General features: G+C 44.4%; 1 protein-coding gene across 3 annotated transcripts; it reads left to right on the top strand.

The window, feature by feature from the left end:
* The first annotated feature begins 432 nt into the window (after positions 1 to 432).
* Positions 433 to 17619, top strand: enc1 (ectodermal-neural cortex 1). Of its 3 annotated transcripts, none has more exons than XM_078563897.1 (3): positions 433 to 890; positions 9725 to 11532; positions 14536 to 17619. In XM_078563897.1, exon 2 carries the CDS (start codon positions 9731 to 9733, stop codon positions 11504 to 11506), a length of 1776 nt encoding a protein of 591 aa, XP_078420023.1. In that variant the 5' UTR covers positions 433 to 890; positions 9725 to 9730; the 3' UTR covers positions 11507 to 11532; positions 14536 to 17619. The 3 variants fall into 3 exon arrangements, with proteins under 3 accessions (XP_078420023.1, XP_078420033.1, XP_078420041.1); XM_078563907.1 differs by lacking the exon at positions 433 to 890 and adding an exon at positions 5233 to 5629; XM_078563915.1 differs by lacking the exon at positions 433 to 890 and adding an exon at positions 6656 to 6810.
* Positions 17620 to 17768: the final 149 nt, after the last annotated feature.

Raw genomic sequence — 17768 nt, forward strand, 5'->3', positions numbered from 1 at the left:
TAATAAAATGTTAATGCACATGATCTGTGTGGGTGTGTGTGAGTGAGTGTGTGAGTGAGTGTGAACTTTAATCGTAAAGGCTATACTTAAGACAAAATGGTTAAAACTAGGGGAAATAATCTGTCAGCATTGCTCCCTAGTGGGTGAATGCATTTAGATAGCACATGCTTTCCTGTCAAACTGTTTCTTCTGCGAAAGGAAGAAAATAGATCACATTTCGTGAAGATAACAGCCTATCAAAATACTGCCTCCAGATCAGCTCCCTCATAAGTAGCTCTGGTCCTCAGGACGTTTCCTGCACTGGCTTTGGGGCTGGGAATTCGCTGCTGGTGATATCAGCCCACCACGAATTGGTTCACTTTAAAGACAGTCAGAGCGCAGTGAAAGCGGGCACAAGCAGCGCTGAACAGCTGACTGCTGCAACCTGCTTGGGAATGCTACAAAGCGCAGCACTCCCCAGCTTCAGCAAGTCGGCTGCACTCGCAATGTGATCTCTCTCACAGTTCAGTGTCAAATAGGCGACACTGACTATGTGCGGGCTGTAGCGCGTTCCCAGCCTGGACAGTGTCAGTCACAGTCACAGTGTGCTAGCTGAACAGTGCGCATTGTATTGCTTGCTCCCCGTCACCTGGGTGCCCGTGCTTTGCAACATACTGCGCAGTGTCTACCCTGACTGCAGAAGGTGACAGCCACTCACTTTGGCAGCTCGCCCTCTTTTGACAGTCAATTTGCACCGGCCGATATCCGAGCAGATTATTGTTGAACAGCAGCCAACTCGCAGCGTTGTTCCCAGCTCCAGAACCCAGCAAACCCAAACACCAGGGCGAATACGTCCTGCACAAGCCGAGGACTATGATTTTCCACGCCGGATCATTTGCTAACAAGTTTCGGTAAGTTCATGTTTCTACCTTCACCCACGTACGGCATCAGGCAACCTGATTGTGACACAGTCGCAATAAAAAAAGGAAGCTTGACTGAGAGCCGGGAATACAATGCTGGTGTCACAGCGTCAGCGGTGTGGGACAGTGTGAGACTGGGTCACAGTGGGAGACTAACTGGAGCGGTGTGGGACAGTGTGAGGCTGGGTCACAGTTAGACTAACTGGAGCGGTGTGGGACAGTGTGAGGCTGGGTCACAGTGTGAGACTAACTGAAGCGGTGTGGGACAGTGTGAGGCTGGGTCACAGTGTGAGACTAACTGAAGCGGTGTGGGACAGTGTGAGACTGGGTCACAGTTAGACTAACTGGAGCTGTGTGGGACAGTGTGAGGCTGGGTCACAGTTAGACTAACTGGAGAGGTGTGGGACAGTATGAGGCTGGGTCACAGTGTGAGATTAACTGGAGCGGTGTGGGACAGTGTGAGGCTGGGTCACAGTGTGAGACTAACTGGAGCTGTGTGGGACAGTGTGAGGCTGAGTCACAGTTAGACTAACTGGAGCTGTGTGGGAAAGTGTGAGGCTGGGTCACAGTTAGACTAACTGGAGCTGTGTGGGACAGTGTGAGGCTGGGTCACAGTTAGACTAACTGGAGAGGTGTGGGACAGTATGAGGCTGGGTCACAGTGTGAGATTAACTGGAGCGGTGTGGGACAGTGTGAGGCTGGGTCACAGTGTGAGACTAACTGGAGCAGTGTGAGGCTGGGTCACAGTGTGAGACTAACCGGAGCAGTATGAGGCTGGGTCACAGTGTGAGACTAACTGGAGCAGTGTGAGGCTGGGTCACAGTGTGAGACTAACTGGAGCGGTGTGGGACAGTGTGAGGCTGGGTCACAGTTAGACTAACTGGAGCGGTGTGGGACAGTGTGAGACTGGGTCACAGTGTGAGACTAACTGGAATGGTGTGGGAAAGTGTGAGGCTGGGTCACAGTTAGACTAACTGGAGCAGTGTGAGGCTGGGTCACAGTTAGACTAACTGGAGCAGTGTGGGACAGTGTGAGGCTGGGTCACAGTTAGACTAACTGGAGCGGTGTGGACAGTATGAGGCTGGGTCACAGTTAGACTAACTGGAGCGGTGTGGGACAGTGTGAGGCTGGGTCACAGTTAGACTAACTGGAGCAGTGTGAGGCTGGGTCACAGTGTGAGACTAACTGGAGCGGTGTGGGACAGTGTGAGGCTGGGTCACAGTTAGACTAACTGGAGCGGTGTGGGACAGTGTGCGGCTGGGTCACAGTGCGAGACTAACTGGAGCGGTGTAGGACAGTGTGAGGCTGGGTCACAGTTAGACTAACTGGAGCGGTGAGGACAGTATGAGGCTGGGTCACAGTGTGAGACTAACTGGAGCGGTGTGGAACAGTGTGAGGCTGGGTCACAGTTAGACTAACTGGAGCAGTGTGAGGCTGGGTCACAGTGTGAGACTAACTGGAGCGGTGTGGGACAGTGTGAGGCTGGGTCACAGTTAGACTAACTGAGCAGTGTGAGGCTGGGTCACAGTGTGAGACTAACTGGAGCGGTGTGGGACAGTGTGAGGCTGGGTCACAGTTTGAGACTAACTGGAGCGGTGTGGGACAGTGTGAGGCTGGGTCACAGTGTGAGACTAACTGGAATGGTGTGGGACAGTGTGAGGCTGGGTCACAGTTAGACTAACTGGAGCGGTGTGGGACAGTGTGAGGCTGGGTCACAGTTAGACTAACTGGAGCAGTGTGAGGCTGGGTCACAGTTAGACTAACTGGAGCTGTGTGGGACAGTGTGAGGCTGGGTCACAGTGTGAGACTAACTGGAGCGGTGTGGGACAGTGTGAGGCTGGGTCACAGTTAGACTAACTGAGCAGTGTGAGGCTGGGTCACAGTGTGAGACTAACTGGAGCGGTGTGGGACAGTGTGAGGCTGGGTCACAGTGTGAGACTAACTGGAGCGGTGTGGGACAGTGTGAGACTGGGTCACAGTGTGAGACTAACTGGAGCGGTGTGGGACAGTGTGAGGCTGGGTCATATTGTGAGACTAACTGGAGCGGTGTGAACAGTGTGAGGCTGGGTCACAGTGTGAGGTTAACTGGAGCGGTGTGGGACAGTGTGAGGCTGGGTCACAGTGTGAGATTAACTGAAGCGGTGTGGGACAGTGTGAGGCTGGGTCACAGTTAGACTAACTGGATTGGTGTGGGACAGTGTGATGCTGGGTCACAGTTAGACTAACTGGAGCAGTGTGAGGCTGGGTCACAGTTAGACTAACTGGAGCGGTGTGGGACAGTGTGAGGCTGGGTCACAGTTAGACTAACTGGAGCGGTGTGGGACAATGTGAGGCTAGGTCACAGTTAGACTAACTGGAGCGGTGTGGGACAGTGTGAGGCTGGGTCACAGTGTGAGACTAACTGGAGCGGTGTGGGACAGTGTGAGACTGGGTCACAGTGGGAGACTAACTGGAGCGGTGTGGGACAGTGTGAGGCTGGGTCACAGTTAGACTAACTGGAGCAGTGTAGGACAGTGTGAGGCTCGGTCACAGTGTGAGACTAATGAAGCGGTGTGGGACAGTGTGAGGCTGGGTCACAGTTAGACTAACTGGAGCGGTGTGGGACAGTGTGAGGCTGAGTCACAGTTAGACTAACTGGAGCGGTGTGGGACAGTGTGAGGCTCGGTCACAGTTAGGCTAACTGGAGCAGTGTAGGACAGTGTGAGGCTGGGTCACAGTTAGACTAACTGGAGCGGTGTGGGACAGTGTGAGGCTGGGTCACAGTTAGACTAACTGGAGCAGTGTAGGACAGTGTGAGGCTCGGTCACAGTGTGAGACTAATGAAGCGGTGTGGGACAGTGTGAGGCTGGGTCAAAGTGTGGGGCTGGGGTAACATGGGGGCATCATTAATGTGTGGGACTGGGGTAACAGCGTGAGGATGGGATACAGTGTGGGGCAGGGGTAACAGTGAGAGAGACTGGAGTAACAGTGAGCTACTGGGGTAATAATGTGGGACTGGGGTAACAGTGTGGGATGGGGTAACAGTGAGAAACTGGAGTAACAGTCATGACTGGGGTAAATATGTGGATTTGGGGTAACTGTGGGATTGGGATAAATATGTGGAGCTGGGGTAACAGTGTGGGACTGGGGTAACATTAAGGGACTAGGGTCAATATGTGGAGCTGGGGTAACAATGTGGGACTGGGGTAACAATAAGAGAATGGGGTAACAGTGTGGGATGGGGTAACTGTGGGGCTGGGGTTACAGTGTGGGACTGGGGTAACAGTAAGGTAGTGAGGTAAGTGTAGGATGGGGTAACAGTGTGGGATGGGGTAACTGTGGGGCTGGGGTAACAGTGTGGGACTGGGGTAACAGTGTGGGACTGGACTGACAGGGAGTGAGGTAAATGTGGGACTGGTTAACAGTGTGGGACGGGATAACAGTATGGGACTGGGGTAACAGTGTGGGATGGGGTAACTGTGGGACTGGTTAACAGTGTGGGACGGGATAACAGTATGGGACTGGGGTAACAGTGTGGGATGGGGTAACTGTGGGACTGGTTAACAGTGTGGGACTGGGGTAACAGTGTGGGACTGGACTGACAGGGAGTGAGGTAAATGTGGGACTGGTTAACAGTGTGGGACGGGATAACAGTATGGGACTGGGATAACAGTGTGGGATGGGGAAACTGTGGGACTGGTTAACAGTGTGGGACTGGTTAACAGTGTGGGACGGGGTAACAGTGTAGGACTGGGGTGACAGTGTGGGACTGGACTGACAGGGAGTGGGGTAACAGTGTGGGACGGGATAACAGTGTGGGATGGGGTAACAGTGTGGGACTGGACTGACAGGGAGTGAGGTAAGTGTGGGACTGGTTAACAGTGTGGGACGGAATAACAGTATGGGACTGGGGTAACAGTGTGGGAGTGGGGTAACAGTGTGGGACTGGACTGACAGGGAGTGGGGTAACAGTGTGGGACTGGGGTAACAGTATGGGACTGAGGTAACAGTGTGGGACTGGACTGACAGGGAGTGAGGTAAGTGTGGGACTGGTTAACAGTGTGGGACTGGGGTAACAGTATGGGACTGGGGTAACAGTGTGGGACTGGGGTAACAGTGTGGGAGTGGGGTAACAGTGTGGGACTGGACTGACAGGGAGTGAGGTAAGTGTGGGACTGGTTAACAGTGTGGGACGGGATAACAGTATGGGACTGGGGTAACAGTGTGGGAGTGGGGTAACAGTGTGGGACTGGACTGACAGGGAGTGAGGTAAGTGTGGGACTGGTTAACAGTGTGGGACGGGATAACAGTATGGGACTGGGGTAACAGTGTGGGAGTGGGGTAACAGTGTGGGACTGGTTGTGCGGTTTCCACTTTGTACTGGTTGGTGGCTGTGCTGAGTGGCTTTGACTAGACCAGGCAGCAGTTAGGAGCTACTGTGCAAAAGCTCAGTCTCCTTGGCTGTTTACTGTGCAGGCTCCCTCTCCCTCTCTCTCTCTCCCTCTGCCTGTTTAGACTCCTTTGTGACCCTATCTATGTGCGGCTGCCTATTTGCTCCCTAGACTTTCTGTGAGCACTAGCGTGTTTGAAAAGAGCCGCTGTTTGCTCTGACCGAGCAGCCAGCAGCTGCTGTTTCAAACCTGCTCTCTACCATCTTCCATCGCAGAGCCGAGGTACCGGCGAGCGGATGCACGTTGTAAAACTTAAACAAACTTTGTCATTTGACCCTTGGTGAATCGACTAGTTTGCATGTAAGTAAAACGAGGGGTGTGTGTGTGTGGGGTGGGGGGGAGAGGGGAGGCTGGGGGCTTAAATTGCATTTGAAAATACATGACTGAGATCTATTCAACAAACTCTTGGCTTTTGTGGCTGTAACATTTGCTACATCAGACGGTAATTTACATGTTCATGTCAATTTCGGACCCGAGACTCGCTTTTGTGCGTCCGAGACCCGTTTTCTTTCCATGCTTCAGTCTGATGGAGGTTCTATGCATCACTCCATCTCGCAGTTTGAAGGAAGCTGGAGAGTAAGATCCAAGCGCCCCTCATGGTCCCCAATCGGACCATTAAGAAACCGTTAGCGGGGTTAAACTAATCGCAAAAAGAGAGAGAGAGAGCCCCAGTTTCTGCAGCGAAGGAACCCACAGGAACGGAGTTGCCCAAAGACAGGACAGGAAGACAGTGGGTGTAATTGAAGGATTTAAATGAATGGTACAGTAGCTTGCGATACGATTACATGTTATCTTCTTGTATCAAGGTTGAACTTGATCTCTGTAATAAAATGAAAACCTGCAGCTCCCCCTGCCCCCTGGTGTAGATCATTTTCCAGAGGTTGTATCCGCAATAACTTTATATTACTTTCTCCGAACAATGTTAACCGGCCGTGTGGAGTCTTTACATAGAGAGCACAGATTAGGCACTGACCGTTTAATCGATCTGCCAGATATCTTGTTTACTTTGGCGGGAGCGATGGATGCATTTTGTTAAAATCATTGTTTTTTTTTAAAAAAATCCAGCAACAATTATTGAAGCTCCCACAAAGTCCAGGCAGCTTTTCCCCCCCCCCCCTAACCAATAGAGAAATGAGGAATTTTTTTCAGCCCTCGGAGGGGTTGAAATTCATACAATTCAATCAAAGCCGAAAGTAAAGTGGCCGCTTCACACGTGTAAGTTATCACTTGTTCTGGGGGGTTTGAATCTGGTGAGCAGCCAAGTTTTGTGCTGGGTTTGAGGAATCGCCCACTTCCGTAGAATGGAGAGAATGGCTCACAACTGACAATGGGTCCCAGGCACTTCTTTGACTTGTGCCAAAGGCTGCACATTACAAGTGCACTTGGTCTTTTACACATGAAGGCGCCCCCTCCAAGTAAATCGCACGGGTGAGGGACCCTGCTTAATGACTGCTTTCAGCTACAGCTGCTAGCGCTCTAAGGTACAGTAACAGCGACGATTGTGTTTATTCAGCTCAAAGTCAACGTGAGGGGAAGGAAAGCACCGTCAGAAGGAAAGCGGCCCTAATGTCACTGCGTTTCACTGTTTTTTTTGTGTGTTTCGGGGTGCAGAGCAGGGACCGTGGTGAAAAGAGACAGGTAACTGGGGCTGCTAACCACCTGCACACCTGCCTTTTGCTGCTCTGCATTAAGTAAAAGGTGGCTGTACATAATTCAAAGGGGGTGGAGGAAGTAATAATTAATTTCGTCACATGCATTAGTTCCCTTTTCAGCCATTTAAAAGAATACTGGCTCCCTGCACTTTTTGTGTGTGGGAAAGAGGAGTGAGTTTTTAAAAATCAGATTGCAAACGAGACAATATAATTTACCTCATGACGAAATGGGGGAAAACATGGCAAAGACTTTTTCATGAAGAATACTTAAGGTAAGCAACGAACTGTTACCTCCCAAGATAGTCAGCAAGTTAGAGCAGCAGATGACTTGAGTGTCTATCCAAGTGCAATGCCAGTATGTAAATTAGTTACCGGATATGGCCGATGTTAATGGACTGCAAGAGTTACTGGTTCTAACTGCTTTTAGATGGGAAAGTGTCCTTAGAATGGCGTGTCGGTTTACTTTAGAGGCATCAGGGAATATTAAATAAGCAATTCCAAAAAAATCAGGGTGTTTAATAAATAGCGAGATGTTGCAAAAGAATTCAATTTATATTAGTGTTATTAGGGATCAATTAGTTGTTTTTAACAGTTCCACTTTCATTGCAGTCAGTAAACAGCCTAAGAGGTAACACTAAAAGACTGTAATAACAGATACCTTGACTTGACAAAATTTGTATTGTTTTTATAAGGTCATATGGATGTGCCTATACTGACTTTTTGATTTTGTATAAATTTGCATCTCAGTACATGAAATTATACAAAATAAATCTTTATGCCTCATTTTTTAATTGAACCATGGACATCAGTTTCACTACATCTGCCCTTTCACATTTTATTTTGTAGAATAAAATGACTGACAACATACGTATGCATGTCATACAAAGGTGTGATGCAAAATAATTCAAATGGCTTGAATTGCATCTAATGGCACCATTGTTGATGGTGGCTTGAAATATTATAATAATTGGCGGTGGTAAAATAGTGCTTTTATGTTGGCCCTAATAATATGGGTACTGTTTTAAATCACACTTTTTAAAAAATGTAATCAATTTAAGTTCTGGGGTGAAACTGAAATAGAAACACAATTTGAAAGCTGCTATATTGGCAAATGCAGTAGTTACTTTATACACTGCACCAACCTATGTATAGAGTTAGATGAATGATTAGTTAATTTATTATTGGTGGCATTGATTGAGGAAAAAAGTGTTGGTCAGAATATCAGGACAACTTCTCCAGATAATGTCTTGGGATTTTTTACATTCACCTAAAGCACCAGGTAAAGTTTTAGTCTATCTAAATGATAGCAATTCCTTAGCACCTTACTGGAGTGTCAGCCTAATTCTGTTCAGAAACAAAAACAAAAATAGCTGGAAAAACTCAGCAGGTCTGACAGCATCTGCGGAGAGGAATACAGTTAACGTTTCAAGTCCGTATGACTCTTCACCAGAACTAAGGAAAAATAGAAATGAGGTGAAGTATAAGCTGTTTGAGGGGGGTGGGACAGGTGGAGCTGGATAGAGGGCCAGTGATAAGTGGAGGCAAAGAAGAGATTGCCAAAGGTGTCATAGACAAAAGGACAAAGGGGTGTTGACGGTGGTGATATTAGCTAAGGAATGTGCTAATATATTTATTATAATTCTGTTCAGATGCTGGAATAAGGCTTGAACCCACACCTTTTGGCTCAGAGATGAGCTTCATACTAACCAAGTAAAGCTGACACTCATATGAGAGTTATTAACACTACTTATTTTGAAGACAATGTTTAATATTTGGGAGTATTTTATGCTGGAATAGTCTTTATGTACATCAGCATGGTATGCATGTTAATTTCACTAGCGTTTCCACTAGCTTAATTGGTATCAATATGTTATAGGGATAAGATGCCGCTTTAATACACTATAATGTGAAATACTCTTGTGCAAACACTGTCAATTCATCACCTCTAATTACTCCCACCAGTACAGAGAGTGACAGGCATCATCAATGTTGCACACTGTTGTTAATAATATGATCTCAACAGACATAACCAGCGTGTGGAAGGGCAACACTATAATGGTTTTGTTGTGTGTACAGTTCAAATAGACATAACACACAAATTACACATTCACTGCCACTTTATATTGGAATCCTAGTGAAAACAGTGAGCACTATATAATTATAGCTTTAGCAGTGTAGCATTAGACAGCAAACACAGACTTCACCTGTCTTTCATCATTATTGCAAGGAACCACTAGATGGCGCACTCCTGAAGCGAGCAGAAAAACTGGCTGGACAGGTTTTCCTGCACAATGTACAAACATTGCAATGCAATCCCTAAGACAGTAATAAAACCCTGGAATGTAATAAAAATGAAACTGGGTTTATTCATTCACCCTAAGCCAATGTCCCTGATTGTTGTGAATAACAATCCCTATGAATATTAAAACTAGGCCTTTAGTTTTTGGATTTCACTGAAAAACTAAAAGAATTGTAGAATGCAGTCTTCCACCACACTGGTTATCTAGAATCCAAATTAATGGAATTGGAATTTGACTTTTTTAGTACAGTAAAGCAGTTGCCTGCCTTTGGGCTGAAAAGGGAGCATGGTATTGGGTGGCAGTTTGGGAAATCTGCAGTAAATGTTGCTAAGCGTTCTTTTTGCATAATACATGTTTCTATTTCTAACAGAAAAATCAACTTATGAGACTTGTATTAAAGAAAAATGAATTAACTGGATTTATGCATTTTTTTTCCTCCGCAGCGTTTGATGAGAATGTCAGTCAGCATGCATGAGAATCGGAAATCAAGAGCCAGCAATGGCTCAATGAATATTTACCTCTTCCACAAAACTACATACGCCGACAGTGTTCTCACACACCTGAATCTTCTACGACAGCAGAGACTGTTCACAGATGTCCTCCTCCATGCAGGAGAAAAGACTTTTCCTTGCCACAGAGCTGTGCTTGCTGCCTGTAGCCGATATTTTGAAGCTATGTTCAGTGGAGGATTACGTGAGAGCAAAGACAATGAAGTAAATTTCCATAATTCCATACACCCGGAAGTTCTGGAGCTTCTCTTAGACTATGCTTACTCATCTCGTGTTCTTATTAATGAAGAAAATGCAGAGTCCCTTCTGGAGGCTGGGGATATGCTGCAATTCCAGGACATACGGGATGCTTGTGCAGAATTCCTAGAGAAAAATCTACATCCAACCAACTGTCTTGGAATGCTACTGCTCTCTGATGCCCACCATTGCACTAAGCTTTATGAGTTGTCCTGGAGAATGTGCCTCAGCAACTTCCCAACTATCAGCAAAAGCGAAGACTTTATGCAGCTGCCAAAGGACACATTGGTGCAGCTTCTTTCCAGTGAAGAGCTGGAGACAGAGGATGAGAAGCTTGTGTATGAGACCACCATAAAGTGGGTGAAGTATGATGTGAATAGGCGCCACTGTTGTTTGCCAGAACTGTTGCAAACAGTTCGATTGGCCCTACTACCAGCTGTTTATTTAATGGAAAATGTGGCCATGGAAGAGCTTATAACCAGGCAAATGAAGAGTAAAGAGTTAATCGAAGAAGCAATACACTGCAAATTAAAAATTTTACAGAATGATGGAGTGGTGACAAGTCTTTGCGCCAGACCTCGTAAAACTGGCCATGCCTTGCTCTTGCTTGGAGGACAGACTTTCATGTGTGACAAAGTTTACCTAATAGACCATAAAGCAAAGGAGATCATTCCAAAAGCAGATATCCCCAGCCCACGCAAAGAGTTTAGTGCATGTGCAATTGGCTGCAAAGTATATGTGACTGGAGGACGAGGGTCAGAAAATGGGGTCTCCAAAGATGTTTGGGTGTATGATACTCTTCACGAAGAATGGTCAAAATCTGCTCCAATGCTTGTTGCGCGGTTTGGCCATGGATCTGCTGAGCTGAAACATTCTTTGTACGTGGTCGGTGGGCACACTGCAGCCACAGGACGGCAACCAGCATCACCCTCCGTTTCTCTAAAACAAGTGGAACAGTATGACCCAGTGACCAATAAGTGGACAATGGTGGCCCCTCTTCGGGAAGGTGTCAGCAATGCAGCTGTGGTCAGTGCCAAGCTAAGGTTGTTTGCCTTTGGTGGTACTAGTGTGAGCCATGATAAACTCCCTAAAGTACAGTGTTATGACCCGTGTGAAAATAGGTGGACTGTGCCTGCTACCTGCCCTCAGCCTTGGAGGTACACAGCTGCAGCTGTGCTGGGCAACCAAATTTTTATCATGGGTGGGGATACTGAATTCTCGGCATGTTCTGCATATAGGTTTAACAGTGAGACCTATCAATGGACTAAGGTTGGGGATGTAACTGCGAAAAGAATGAGCTGCCATGCTGTAGCCTCTGGAAATAAACTCTATGTAGTTGGAGGCTATTTTGGCACTCAGAGGTGTAAAACACTAGACTGCTATGATCCCACTTTGGACACGTGGAATAGCATCACTACCGTACCTTATTCGTTAATTCCCACAGCATTCGTTAGTACGTGGAAGCACCTTCCTGCATAGAAGTACAATCCTTCAGTGTTTCATAGGTAAGGAGTTCTTGAATTCATTGACAAAAGCTGATTTTGTGAAATAAACCATCACACTTGAACATGGTTGAAAATTTAAAATGAAACGCGCTCCGGTGGGGGATCTGCTTGACTTTTTCATGTTGAAGCTGTGGTGCCAAGGGAGAAATGAACCCACACTGTCCAAGAAAGCCATGTGGGATAATGAAAGGTAACGGGGTCTTTCTTTAAATATGCAGATCAGACTCTGATCACATCCTCAGGGCCCAATTTACTATTTTAGCCAGAGGCTCATGTGGGGAAGCCTTTGTAGCTCTCCTGCCGTCCAACCTAGTGGGATGAATAGGCAGGGGCTAGGCCTCAGAGAGCCAGGTCATTTTCATTTTTTGGATTTCCTGCCGGGAGGAGCAGGAGTGTTCAGGCCCACGTTGTCTAAAGGGAAGCTTAAGTCTACCCTGCCTGGTAGCTTTCCACTCCCACCCCTGACAGTGAAGCCATTTCCCCTTGACTTACCTGAATACCCTGGAACCTTCTTTCAGTCCTCAGCTGTGGCCTCTGCCTAACATTCCACTCCCACTCCGTGGCCAGTTGCTAGTTTCAATCACCTAGACCTAATGCTACTGAGATTAGAATAGGTTGTCAATCACCTCAGCCTGTGCCCGCCCCACTGTCATCCCGAATTAAAATAGAGGCTATAGTATCTTTGAAAGTGGAACTGTCAATATTTCATTTTTGGTACTAATTTGTGCAGACATTGATTATTCTGTGTCTAGCTGATGAGTCTTTGTGTTTAAATGCAAGGCTTGCCAGTTTGCAAATTCTATGACAGGAGCAATATTGTTTGAAAATGACAAACTGATGCATTTGTACTGGAGATATCATCATTGAAAGATTAACTAACCCTAAAAAGCTGGATTATCTATATACAGTATAAACAAATGCTTTAATTTAATCTTAGAACCTGCCATTCTGCAGTGATTTAGTTAGTTTCAACATAATGGCCTGTCATAAAGCTGGCTAGCAGCCAATAAGTTATGAAGAGAAACAAAGATGAAGCAATAAAAAGCAAAAAATTCCCTGCGTTAACTTTGCAGGATCCTTTTTATTGGCATGTGTAGCCAGTGTCCTAGAAGGTTAATGTAATATTAATTCCCCCATCCCTGATTTTATGAGCCAACCGTTTCTAAAAATGCCATGCTGACAGGTTTTTAATGACAGGCTGAGGCAGAGGGGATCAGTGACAGACTAATTTTGAAGTCAAATTAACTGTCTATTGTCCTTGGTGCTAGAAGGAAGTGCAAGGGGTTAGAGAAGAAAATTGCTAATGGAGATTTTCACAACAGCAACCAAAAGCTGATGGAAATCACAGTTGGCTTCTTGCTTTCACTTGCATGACCCTCACAGGACAAGTGGCCTCTATTCACCCTTCTTAAAACATTAGGGATCACATTGGTTATAGTTCAGCATTGGAACAGCAAACATTTTAAACAAAACTGTATATGTAATGTAATACTGACTTCTAATGGAGCAAAGCTATTTTATCTCATAGTTCAAACCAGGATGTTCCCTGTAATCAACACAGTGCTGTTTTGATACTTTTGTGTGTGATGTAGTCTTTTCTAAACATGTTATTTTTTTCCTTTGTTTTTTGATGGCTTAGTGAAAAATACTGATTTACTTTTGAAGTTATTATTTTAGTTCTATTTTATAAAAACTCATTAAATTGATGAATTTTATACCACACGACAGGTGAGATGGGATCGTCAGGGGCCTCAAAGGCTTGTGCAGTCTTTATAATCATTTCTCCTATTATTGGCTCACCTTTTGTTGTTTAAACACTTTCATTTCAGCCTTTGGTATCTGATTGTAAGAGTTTTCCATGCATTTTCATTATTTCTTGCTTTAAAAATCCAGGTTCATTTGCTGTACAACTTCCTCTTTTAATTGCTTTATATTGCATAGTCGCTGCGACTATTTTTGTTCATTTTTGTAATAAGCCTTTTCATTTAAAATATTGTATATTTGGGAACATTATCACAAATGGTTTAATATTGCATCTATTCAAATCGTATATTTTCAGCCTACTAAAATAATGAAGGCTTACCAATTTAAGATGTTTAAAAATATTCAGCCAGTGCAGCTTTGTCCTCACTGTGAATTGAGTAGATGGTGTGGGGTTTGAGGAAATCCCTAGCTAATTGAGATTTTTTACGTAGAACCTTTAGATCTAGTAGCCAACACTTGCCAATGATAACAAATCATGTTTATTGCCAGTGTGAGGGACTGAGCTAATGGCTGAACCCAACCACAGCGGATATTTTTGCAGCGAATCCTTGCAGCCATATGGGTGTCTTATTTCTATTGATCAACAGAAACTAAACTTGATGCACTTGGAGATGTTTGCTTCAACAAAGATGAACTTTCTAGGGTGAAAGCGGTGCTTATTTAATATATTGCTCATGCTATCTGGCCTTATAAGATTTCTTTTGGATAATGCAGAATTATGCTTCAGGGCACATGAATAAGCTACTAGTAATGTGCAATAAATGATTTAATCTTTTTTTTAAGCCTAGACCATTAACTCAATGCGACCTCACTTGGCTTGTCAATAAAGCTTGCCTAGAACATGAATTCACTGTTAGTCAGTTGGTTCAATGTTTTACAATTTAATGCGCAGGAATGATGTTGGACCCATGAAGATTGTGCTTTTGTGGCAAGTTTGCACTTGTGACATAAAAGCACTGGTATGGGATACTCCTCCATTGATCCTGGGTTATGATCTGACCTTACAGAGCAGGCATGAACAATATGAGCCTGTTCACATCTAACACAAAAACCGCAGTATAAATTGAGAATGACTATGCTAAAGAATAAAGGATTTAGTATAGCAAAATTACAGTCGTTACTCCGCCGCTAGTGCACTTGGCTATGAAACTGTTACTTTATTGGAATGGATGAACTGTTGAAGTCAAATGCGAACAGTATTTATAACACGACCCTGTTTCTCTTTTTGAACAATTCCAGGACCCCCAATGTGAAGATTTTGTCTACTATGAAGAAACACAACTTAAATGAAGGAAAAATAAATCCTCTTTACCTGTTTGACGTAAAATGACATGGTTTCAGCAACCCAGCACCTAATACTGACATGAAGAAAACATTTTGTTTCCATATATGCATATTGCATATCTCGTGATTATGAAGCAACTTCTGAATGATGATCGGCAGTAGTGATAAATTGTGAACCAACAGTAATATTAATCAGCTCCTCCAAAAATTAAGACTTATCACCGTGCTGCCACATTGTTCTCAGTTTTCATTTACTCCCAACATTTGTGTATGAAATTTTAAATGGCTGTCACCTCGTAGCATGACATTTGAAATACTGGCACCAGCTGCGAGGAAGCGGGCAGATCGTGAAGGATGTGGACGCCAGGCTGAATACAGATACAGCTGTGCCTCCCTAACTCTTCACTAATGGGGCCAGGGCTCTGGACATTGTTGCCGGCAGAGCCTGGGGCGGCAATTACCCTGCTTCAGGAGCCCATGCTGTCAGGCAGGCAAAACCCTCCAGGCTGTGGAGAGGGGAATCAGCTGCCAAAATACAACTGAATCCTTAAAGGTGAACTTTATTAAAAGAGAGAGGAGAAAAAAATGACCTGACAGTCGGAGATACTGCTTTTATATGGATTTGTTATTTATGTTTGCCCTTTTTTCGATATGATTGTAGGATATTTATTGTTCAGTGAGGTTACTTGCACATTGAAATGACAAGTATTCATATATGCATATTCTTTGTTAAAGAGAGTTACTTGCACACTTGTTTAGCAGGAGTAAGGAGTTGGGGAGGGCCGCCCACTTGCGTGCATACCATATCCATTCTCTGTCACATTGAGCTGGAAAGTGCAAAGCTGCAGTGAAGGGGAGGGGAAATTTCAAATCGGAAATGAGATGGGTACAGAAGCCAGTACTTAAGTTACACAGACACTGGACGAAGGCAGTGAGGTCACGTTCTCAGGCCTGTAACTCACCAGGTTGCATGTTGTAGGTTTTAACATATGCACATATATCACTAAACTTCCCAGTGCTTCCAGCACTCTGATATAAACACTATTTAGTGCATGCTAATTAATCTTTGAGCATGTACATGTATACTTGTGTACAGCCTTCTAGTCAACTCAACCCAGCCCCGGTCTTTCTTTACACGATCCCTTATTATACACAATTATCTCGAATCACTATGAGTGAAGATGGTCACAGCTGCAGACAGTTTTTGTTATGATCCAAGGGTCAACCTTTCCTGGTACGTACAGGATAGATGAGAAAGAGGAGCAAGATTCAGGTTGGAAAATCGGAATTTTGTAGAATTTAGTTAAGGATTTCTGATTGGCGTAGTTTACGTTTGAAGGATTAACACACTATACTACATTCCTTTGTGCACTACTTTTAGGCAGATGTTAATCCATTTAAAATAAACAGGTCAATGCCTGCCTAACAGTAGAATGGCACAAAATGCGTTGTGAACCTGTTAACCCTTCACACGTGAACTTCAGCAAGCAGAATTTCTACCCCATTCTTTTTTGACAACTTCCACAATTTAAGCTTAGTATCTGAAAATCAGATCAAAACATTCAGCAATGTCTTTGTTTATAAGTGATTCTATCTATTTGGTTATTATGGTGTCGTTTGAGTAACTTTTTTTGAAGAAAGTTATTGTGATGAAAATATAATTATAGAAATGGTCAGCACACATGAACACAGAAATTCTCAAACTCAATACATGCATTGCTACTTAATCTAGCTCTAAAATGGAGCTTCAGTGCTCCACTACCTTGTCTCTACATTGGAGATCAATTAAACAAGTGGGTGTTCCTATCATTTGGTAAATGCACTGCCCATTTTGGAATTGAGCCAAACCAAAAAGAGTTTAGATTAAATTCCTGGTCTGTGTGGAGTTAGTTTATCTTCAGGCTAGTGGTGGAGGGGTATCAAGAGGGTAGGGGGGTAATGGGGGGAGGGGAGGAGATAATGTAAAGACTGCTAAAATAAGTTTTAAAATAGCTTTCAACTATCTTGGGCTAGGGAGTGGACAAGCACTCATGATTCCTGCGATCATTGGGCAGTGACCCCTGTTGCAAAGTTTTAATGTGGTCATTGGGTGATGACCAGAATAGGGTCAGTAATGATGCATGCACTGCATGGTTGAAGTTCACACATGAAGAATAGTCATTTTTGGCCAGGGACTAGGTGTGTCCAGTGAATGTGTATCAACATGAGTCAAGGCTTTTAGGAGAGGACTGGAGAAAATTAGATGGCGTGGGAGGGGGGGGAACAATAAAATTAATATAACTATTAAGTAATGGAGTAATATGGATGTTTTGTTTGTGAAGTGGAATGGTAATATAGTGGTGGGTGTCTAATGTTTAGGTGTACATTATTTGTCTAAAAACCTGGGTATTTTCAAACTCCTATTTCCTTATAAATATGCAAAAGCAACATTTTTCCAAATCTGACTAATGGTGCAGTTAGAAGAAATACATTATGCATCTTTTCAACCACTGAGGCAGGAATAGCAGCCATTTTTAGTAACATTTCTTGAAGACTATAGGCCCTTGAATAATAGCGCAGAGAAGGTAACTGAAAGCAGGGTGGACCTCTGGCCCTGCAGGGAATTTTCTGGGCTCCCGCTTTTTGAATTGATGTGGAAATTTTGCTTGCTGTTTGACTATTGCAGATCTGCAAAAACACCGCACAGTTTGAACAGAATGCAATTCACAGCAGAGTGCACACACTAAGTTGGCGTAAGACAAGGAGGTTCTTCCTATTTTGTCCACTCATCACCATAGCAACACATAACAAAGCGCACTCTTCTATTTCCAATGTAATTGTATAAAGGCCTTTTCATGAGAGCTGACACCTGTCTGAATGAGAGTGATTAGAAATGAATAATGTCTGCACCAACAAGAGTACATGTGTGTGATGCAAAATTGTCGGTATAAGATTTACTGTAAGCGTTTCCTTTTTTTTAACTGCAGGAATGTAACATTTTGGTAAACGTAAGTTTTTTTCACAATGTGAACTCAAGACATTAAATTGTGTTGCCATTTCTTCTATGTGGTCTGAATTGAGTTATTTAGTCAGTCCTATGGTTCAGCGACTTATCTGGAAGGGAAGATATTGTCGCAGACAATTATCCGGTCCTTTTATCTCTTTTGTTGATTACTTTGCTTAAAATAAACAGTTATTTTCCAGCTTTA

The sequence above is a fragment of the Cetorhinus maximus genome, chromosome 2, assembly GCF_964194155.1.
Source record: "Cetorhinus maximus chromosome 2, sCetMax3.hap1.1, whole genome shotgun sequence".
NCBI lineage: Eukaryota > Metazoa > Chordata > Chondrichthyes > Lamniformes > Cetorhinidae > Cetorhinus > Cetorhinus maximus.